General features: G+C 50.2%; 1 protein-coding gene across 1 annotated transcript in view; it reads left to right on the forward strand.

The window, feature by feature from the left end:
* The window catches only part of LARGE1 (LARGE xylosyl- and glucuronyltransferase 1), a 491262-nt gene that overhangs the window by 472217 nt on the left and 9798 nt on the right, over window positions 1-9247 (forward strand). The window contains exon 13 of the mRNA XM_019642580.1: window positions 7924-8070. Within this exon, the coding sequence (XP_019498125.1) occupies window positions 7924-8070 (147 nt within the window). The remainder of the gene's footprint in view (window positions 1-7923; window positions 8071-9247) is intronic.

The following is a 9247-nucleotide window of genomic DNA, read 5'->3' on the forward strand; positions in this document are numbered from 1 at the left end:
TGCCCACATGCTAGTTCAGGAATAAGCTGAAATCTGAAAAGTGTGGGTGAATCTCAGACCCAGGCCTCAGCTTTCTCTTCAAACAGGAATCACCCAGCTGCACCCACCTCTCCGTATGAGCATCACAGGAGAATGCAAATGTACACAGTCCGTGAAGGACCCAGGAAGGAAGAAACACACGGTTACAGGTGCCCTCCGTGTACCAGGCACTGTGCTAGGCGCTTGACAAACCTTTCTATGACACCCTAGTCAATGATAAGTGCTTTGGTTCCCATTAAACAAGTGAGAAGATTAAAACGCAGAAGATAAATTTGCCCAAAGGCCCTATGTGTGTAAGTGGCAGATCTACAAGCTCAGCCCAGCTCTCATTTCCAGGGGGCCCTCCCTCTTCACAATACCATCCCGTCCCCCACATATGACAACGACAGATTGACTCCTTCGTTCCCTGTGTATTTATTGAGCACCACCTGTGTGCCTGGCACTGGGCCAGAGTTAGAAACACAGCCATGAATGAGGCTTGTCCCTGACCTCAAGCCTAGCAGAGCTGATAGGCACCAAAGCAAGCATCCTGCATGTTACCACCACCGCCGCCACCTGTGACAGAAATAGCCCGGATGAACCAGTCCCAAGGACGGCCCGTCATCAAAGGGGAGGCGTCCAGCCCAGCAGAAGTGGGCGCAGGGAGGCAGGCCTCTCATTGGCTGCTCACAAAGCCTTAACGAAAGCATGATGCTGTGCTGCAGTTTCTGGGACAGATGGACACTCCAGCACAAGTCTCTTTCCCTCCTCCCATCCCCTTTTCATATGACTTTCATATACGTCCCTGGGAACTTGGACGAGAAGAGCTTGGATTCCTTACCACTTGGATTTGATTAAACAACGAGCTCTCTGACCTTTGATGGTGTGGACCAGGCTGTGGAAATCCAAGGCTCTCAGAGGCAACAAGTCTCGCTCTCTCCTGGAACCCTGACAGCAGCCCCAGGGCCTTCAGCCCCGTGGTTCCCAGCAGTTTGTCACTTGTCAGCATCAGCCTAGCCATTCATGGCACCTCCGCAAAGAAATCGGCTCTGCTGATTCTGTTATGGGAGCAGAACCTCAGGTGGGCGCAGCCTGAGGACCCCTTACCCCTGCCCAAGAGATAGAGACAGCCAGAGGTACCCAAATGGTAGCCAGCATCCAGAGGGCTGACGCCCAAAGCAGCTACCCTGGTCTAAGCCAGAGAGAGTGGGAGGAAGCTAAGGACAGAGGAAGTGGTCTTTAGCACCAAATAGAGGCGTCTTAAAGACGAGAATGTTCGATTTGACAATGAGGGGGGTGTCACTGACCTTGGCTACCTCCAGGGAGTTAATGGCAGACTATTAGTAGTTTGAGAAGTTCCAGAGAAAGGAAATCGCCTGTGTAGGAGGCTCAGGAAGCCAGTAGGCCAGTGCGCATCACTCCACATCTCCAAATACTGCCACTGCTCTGGCCTCTGCCCCATTTAGCTGCTACGCGGTAGTATGTGCCATGGGGATGAGATGGCCATTTAAGGCGCGTAGCACGCAGGCTGCAGCTTCCTGCCTTCCCGCCCCCCCCCCATTCCATTCCTAACCTCTTTGCCACCAGCTCCCTTCTCCACAAACTCCAAGAAGCCCGTTGCTCCGACTGTAGAGCCACCAGCCTCACAGACTTGGCCCAATTAGACCCTGTGATTTTTTTCTTATCTTTCCAGCTTATTTCTAAGCTGGGGCAGCCTTCATTAATGCACAGATGATAACTACTCTTACGAGACAAGTTACTTAACCTCTCAGAGTTTTAATGTCTTCATTGGTAAACTGGGAATACAAGTACCTATATCGTCGGTTGCAAAGATTAAAGAAGGAACGTACCGGTATATAAAACATTCAGCACAGTGAATACTGAGTACATGTAAGCACTTTTATGACCATTTATTACAATGTACCAGGCATGCTCTTAAGAAATTTAGTTTCCTCCAACCCCTGTATGCTGCCGTATTTCCAGAGCTTTGCAAATACCCAGAACCCCCTCTCCTGACCTGGCTAGCCACTGCTGCTCAGTCGGAAAACAGCTCAGGGATGGGAAATTCTCTATGACTGCACCCGAGTGCTGCATGTCTGTCTGTCTCCCCTGCTCCCTACACTGAGCTCCGTAAAGACAGAGGTTATACCTGTTCATTCAGCTCTGTACCCAAGATCTATGTCTGGCTTCATAAATATTCATTAATCAATGAATATATTATCTTACTTCCCTTAATCACCAAGTCTATGAAGTATTTATTATTATCAAGATAAGGAAACAAAAGAGAGTTCAGAAAATGGCCCGTGATTACACAATTAGTGAAGCGGTAGGGTGAAGATAGGCCCTACATCACCTGATTTAAAAGATGATGCTCTTTTTCTCACTGTTCAGCCTCCCTTCAAACTGGCATCCCCTGCGAGAGATCCAGCCCTCAAATGTGTTGAAAATCATTTTAGTGGGCTTTTCCCGCAACATCCGAATATCTGGCCACATTGGTACCGCAAACCCACAAACCCACGTGGCAGCCACACAGCTGGAGTTGAAGAGCATCAAGGTGCTGAGCACAGCTTCCTGGGTCATCGCGTCCCCGGCCCTTCTCCTCCCTTTTGTCTCCCCAACCCTGAAGCCTGGTGGCCAGTGCCATCGACCATCCTGCCAGCTCTGTCCCCACCAGCCCACGCAGTCCTTCCCATCACTGGCCTGGCCCCGCAGCCATCTGAGTTTGCTATTCCCCCAGTAGAGACAGACCCGAACAGGAGATAATTCCCAAACTGCTGCTTCCTATTGAAACTAGGCTATGCTTTCGCATTTTTCTCTACATCATCTGACCCTCACAAACACCCTCTGAGGTTACCGCCACTATCGCCACCCCCATCTTTACAGATAGGGAGACTTGGGAACAAAACAAAGAGGTTAAGTAACTGGCCAGGGTGCGAACCTAAGCACCTGACCCCAGAGCCCTCGCCCTCACTGCTGAGGAGGTGAACTCGTCAGAGCTGTGCAGTATGTCCTTGTTTCTTATTTCTCTGAGATCCTTGCCCATAATCTCTTCATGCCAGCCATTTGGGCTGTTTCCTTGGTGACAGAGACCTGCCTCTAGGGCAAAGGATGGGGTTAAAAAGAGAGATGGAGAGAGGGAGTGTGTGTGTGTGTGTGTGCACAGGATTGACTGCCAGGATCAGCTGGGTAATTTTAAACACCAGGAAGCCCATTTACCTAACAGTCTGCCCTTTCATGCTGTTTCTTCGACTTAACATTGAGCCTCATGAGAGCCCCTAGTCTGGGCCACCTCCGCCCCCTTGGCTGGCAGAGAAAGCCAGGTATTCACTCATATTTTCTCTCCTGCTCACTGGTTTTACCAGGTGGGAGCAAAACAGGCTATGAATTATTTACATACTTGGGTAAGTTGAAAGGAGACCGGGGGGGGGACGGACACGGGACTTCAAAGACAGGCACTGCCCTGCTCCCAGTTCTGCCTCTGGTCAGCGCTGCAGACCGGACGGGGTGAATTTGCTCTGTCAGGAACGCTTGAACTGTGATTGACATGAGGAAAGACTCAGGGAGCTGGCTAGAGGCTGAGATCTCATGAACTGTTTCCATACACAAGCAGGCTGGCAAGCCAAACATCTGCCCTGGCTATAGCAACCCGCTGCCTTTTCTGAGTCCTCTGCCCCCTCTCACCCTCTTGCAATGAGCCCGCCAGGAAGCTGACCCAGGAAAGAGGGAAAGGGGCTCATTTGGGAATCAGTCATCCTACGTCAGACACTGTTGTCAGGCTCTAGAGCGATTCTCATTTCATCCTGACAGCAACCCTGATCGACAAGAGATGAGCATTATCATCTCCATGTTACGGATGGAGAGTTTGAGCACCGTGCCCAAGGTCATAAGAGAGCGTGACAGGCGGGATTTGAACCCAGCACTGGCTGGCTTCAAATCACTCGTGTTTGCTGGGTCTTCCATTACCCCAGCTGGGGTCCGAATGACTTCAGTGGATACCTAAAGTTTCTTTTAAGAGTTATTCCGTCCAAAAAATGCTGTAGTAGGTTTGCGAATGTTTCTGAGGGGTTCTTGGACAAGAAGCAACGACAATGTATCATTCAGGATTCTTCAGAGAAACAGCCAATTGGATGAATGGATGGATGGATGGATGGATGGATGGATGGACAGACAGATGGATGAATGGGTATTTTAAGGAACCGTGGGAATTGGCAAGTTTGAAATCCATAGGCGAGGCCAGCAGGCTGGAACCTCTATGCGACAGTCTTGAAACAGAATGCCTTTTTTTCCCAGGAAACCTCAGCTTTTGCTCTTCAGGCCTTCAACTGATTAGATGAGGCCCACCCACATTATTGAGCATAAGGATTATTATTTAAAGTCAAATGATTGTAAATATTAATTACACCCACAAAACACCTCACAGCAACAAGCAACACCTAGTCAAGTGTTTTACCAAACAGCTGGACATCATAGCCTAGCCCAGTTGGCACATACCGTTAACCATCGTAGGCAGCGACCATCATGCGCGCGGCGCTTACGATGCGCCAGGCGTGGCCCCAACCACTCCCACCTGCTCTCGTGCTTTTCCTCGTCACAATGTTTAACAAGAGCAGGAACTCTGAGACTCAGAACGGTTAAAGAGACTGGCCTAGGAGGCGTGGTGGAGCCAGAGATAGAAACCAGGTTAGTCCGATGGCTCCTACACCAGACTGCCTTCCAAAATGTTTCCGTTTTAATCATCTAGATGTAGCCATCTGAGAGGGGTGAATGAAGTGACCCAAAAGTCACGCCGCGTGTCAGGGCTGGCTACAGAATTCAGGCCTCTCCGCTCCCAGTCCAGCCTCCTCACCTCACCAGACTGTGGACCGCCCCTTTGTTCCCAGAAGATTGTACGTTGGAAACACTCCACCCCCTGCAGGATGCGCTTTCCGGATAAACGGTGGCAGCTAATTATGCAACGCTAGGCGGTCAGCAAGCCCTGGCCAGGGTGGGATGGACTCAGAGGCAGAAGGGCCCAGGCTCCCGTCACCATCTCAGTGAGCTGCTGTGCTCAGAGCCGGTACCCCGCCTCCACTTTCTTGCTGAAACAACTTCATAATGAGACCTGCTCAGGACATCAATATCAAAACCTTCTTGAACGGAGTCTGAAAATGGACCTATCGAGTGACAAATCCATCTTCATGGCAGTTTGTGTTTCAGCGAGATTAAAGGGAATTTGCAGAAAGACTCCTGATGCTGTCTCTGAAGAGGGAGATAAGGCTTTCTAGGACTCCATCGTGTAAGGCACGCTGCCTGACCGGGTCTGTGTACTCTGGGCCTTGCACCGTATCATTCAGGCTTGTTTGGTTGCAAGCAACAGAAACCAACAGTAGGCAGCTTAATTAAAAAGAAATCAAAGGACAACAAAACAAACAAAACCGCTGAGTGGCAAATCTTGTAAGATCAAAGTAGGATTTGCAACACTGATACTTGAGACCATAATTAACCCAGGCGGCTCTGGACCACTGTACAGCAGAAGTTTAGAATTTCAGAGTGCTGGCTGACATGAGTATAAGTCAGCTCCATGGTTTCCAGCCTCTGCTTCTCTGTCCAGATTTCCCAGAGTGAGAAGTGGAGTTGCTCAGCTTGAGTCAGCTGTCTACCCCTGAACACTCTGCCCTGCCCAGGGCCCCCTGTAGAGCTGCATCACCCTGGGAGCTACCCTTATGCACAGGGGCCATGAGGGGGAAGTTATCTTTGAGCAGGGCACTCTAAGAAGTGGCTACTTTAACAACCGTGATTGTGATAGTAATTTGAGGCTTTTATAGATGGAGACATCCACATTTCTAGATCTCTATATGTCTATTGTGCATGTGTGTATACACTTAGACCCATTCCCTCTATAATTCAGCCATCCTAACCTCCCACTCTATTTCCATAACATTCGTGTCTTAAAGTAATTAGCTGCATGTGCAATCGTGGGCTTTTAACATCTTGAAACACTTAAGAATATAAGTACCAGAGGGGGTAAAAAAAATTGGCTGTTTTGCTCACTCACCAAGTGCCTAGCACGGTGCCTGGCACATAGTAAGTGGTCGGCAATTGTTGAATGAATAGCGGCCACCCATCTGTGCCCAGACACTTTCCCTCCCTACTCTCGGGACTTTGTCATCTTGGCCCAAGAATATTCTTCAGACACATGTGTCCCATCCCCAACACCCAGAATCAATAGATAAGGTACACACCTTTCCTGGGACAAAGGTGACAAGCCCCAGCTCTGCCTGTGTCAAATGAAGGATTATATAAAAAAGAATGCCTGGCCATGGATGAGGAATTCTTGGGTGTTTGAAAACTGTGAAGTCATTTTTCAGAGAGACAAACGGGGAGAGGAATGCAGGCCCGAACAGGCTGCCCCAAACCTCTGGCCCTCCAACCGGCTAAGTAGAGCTCACCCAGATTCTGTCTTGGTGTCACCCTTTATGACCCTCCCCTGAAATCGTGACATGAGGACCATATAGCATTTAGTATATAATTAACTTAAGCATAATTATCAAGTGTGAACTATGAATGATAATCAGAGGATGCTAACATCAACGTACAGTCCATCTCGTAACTATCCCCTCTCCACTGGGAAATGGTGCAGCCCCTTACCCAAGGGTGGTTTCCTCGATCTGACCAGGTTGCCTTTGTTTTGATGGGTCCATGACTGCTCTCTGAGGTCAGCCTTGGTCCCTGCTTACGCACCGGGTTGAAGTCCTGTTGAGTCAAGTGACTTTAACAGATTGCTACGGAGGGCTGCTGCTTCCGGTATTTTACAAAATGGCTTCCAGTGCCTCGCATTACACCAAAGGAGACTGCTTTCTCTACTTCAAAGAGTACAAGCAGACAGCCCATGCTGGCCTTGAGGCCCAGGGGTCTGTGGTCTGAGTAGGTAGGCAGAATGAAGTACCAAGTTCATGGCCAAAAGAGTTCAGGGAAGATCAAGCCAGGGAATAATGACAGCATTGTATCACAGGAGTGGCCACCTGTGGCCATGAGTCTGCCATGTGCCATGTGTGCCAGCCAGTATGTGTGTCACCTTGTTCAGTTTCCCAGGAGGTAGATGCAGTGCCCTGTTTTAAGGAGGAGAAACCTGACGTAGCGAGAAGTTAAATTATGGCAAGACTTACTACACAGCAACAGAGCCAGGATTAAAGTTCTGTTTGTGTTCTTTACAAGCCTCCTGCTCTGGGGCCCTCGGTGGCCCTTTCCTCCTGTTCGTGTGATGGCCACAGAGTTGGGAGCTGACAGACAAATCCAGACGAGAAGGGACTGGGTCTCACAGGAGCACAGCAGGCCAGGCTCAAAGGCCAGAGCGAAGGAGAGGGTGGGGAACTTTCCACCGACACCTGCACTCTTGTACTAGGTGCTGGTTGCATGGGGTGGAGGTGGCTCGTTTAAAGGCTCAGGGTCTGGAGGGTTCAAGGGGTTGAGGAGTCATAGAGACAGGACTCAGAAATGCCCAAGTTAGTGATTCTCCTGTCAACGGGGTGTCCAGCTACCCCCGTGTGGCCAGAGGTGCAGCAGGAGTGTGTGGCCAGTCCAGTGGACCCAGCAGGCTGGGCTCTAATCCTGTGATTCCTTGGAGACCTGTCTACTATACGTCGCTCTGACAGGGGCATGCACTGCAAAGGGGGGGCGGGTCCCCCGGCCCCTCCCATCAGGCCTGCCTGCCGTTCACTTGCCCGGGAAGACTCCGCTTTCTGGCTCAGAGGCAGCAGTTCTACCCTGGACTCCAGAGGGGTATTGGGAAAGCTGCTTGGCCTCCCTGGGCCTCAGTTTCCCCATCTTTAAACTGAGAGGCTGACGGGCTTTCTGTCTTCCACCTCCCTGCCCTCACAGTGGGAAGGCCTCACAGGGACCCTGTCCCCACCCGCCCTCTCTTTTCAGGAAGTCTGTCATCCAGCTGGACCTCGCCAACACCAAGAAAGCGATGATCATCCCTGCATTTGAGACGCTGCGCTACCGGCTCTCTTTCCCCAAGTCGAAAGCGGAGCTGCTGTCAATGCTGGACATGGGGACGCTCTTCACATTCAGGTGAGCCGCTCTCACTGCTGCCCCCTGGCGGTGCCTGAACGCCTGCTCGCTTCCGGGAAACCCAGGTTCCAAAGTTGTTGGCCCAGAAGTTGGTTGCTTAGCATTTGACCATTTTAAGGCCCCCCAAAAAGCATCACTGGCCCCAAACTGTATCCTTGGAATAGGCTATCTTCCCACATGCCATGTACTTTGTTTGGAACGTGGGTGATAGGCATTCGGCGTCCAGATGGGAGGACAGGAATGTTGAGTGGGTAGGTAAGCTTATTCTTTTTGTACTTGACTCAGTTTAGGCTCCGGCCCCTGAATTCTCTCTTTTGTTTGCTTGTTCATTCATTCACCTGGTAAGTGGGTTTCATCCTGTTAGCACGTTGCTTCTCTCCCTCTCTCCCTCTCTCCCCCTCTCCCTCTCTCTCTCTGTCTCTCTTTCTCTCTGTCTCTCTCTCATGGTTCTCAGTAACTTCATCAACTGAAGTCATCAAAGTGACTCCAAGATCGGACACAGCACATGTGGCAGCTGACTTTTCTGGTGCCCAGGTGACAGTTTCAGACAAAGCCCTCATGTTCCTGGTCTCCCAGCCCCCTAAGTCCTGCAGGAACGTCTCAGGGGGCCTACCCTGCCCGCTACCAAAGTGCCCAGGGAGTCTGCACGACTGCGCAGGTGCGAGGGGGTTCCGTCCCCCGGGGATAGGCTGCAGCATTAAGTGCAGCACCCCTGGGACAAGTAGGAATCCTGCGGGGTCTCTTGACAGAGCATTCTGAAGACAGCGCCGTCGCTTCTATCTGTGCCTATTTGAAAGAGAGGCTTCCATTTTGAACAATGCACAAGTGGCCAACACTTCCTTTGAGCTAAAAAAAAAAAGCATATATTTCTAGGCAAGGCAATCTGCATTTCATTGAAAAGCTTGTAATAGTAACTTAGGTTTTCATACCATTGTTAAGTTTCTAGGTTTTCTCAAATGTTATTTTGTGACAATAACTTTACAAGATAGGTTATTTATTCAACAATTCAGAGATGATCCTTTTTCACATTTTATACTGAAAACAAAATTGAGGAGTGGTGGGGCCCCTGGTGGAACCAGGACTCAAACTCCAGCCTTCTTCCTCTATCCAGAATTCTCAGAATTCTGGAAAGTGGCCTGAAAGAGTGAATATCCCCCTCTCCCCCCAAAGCAAGCCT

This window comes from Hipposideros armiger, unplaced genomic scaffold (assembly GCF_001890085.2).
Source record: "Hipposideros armiger isolate ML-2016 unplaced genomic scaffold, ASM189008v1 scaffold_71, whole genome shotgun sequence".
In the NCBI taxonomy this organism is placed as follows: Eukaryota; Metazoa; Chordata; class Mammalia; order Chiroptera; family Hipposideridae; genus Hipposideros; species Hipposideros armiger.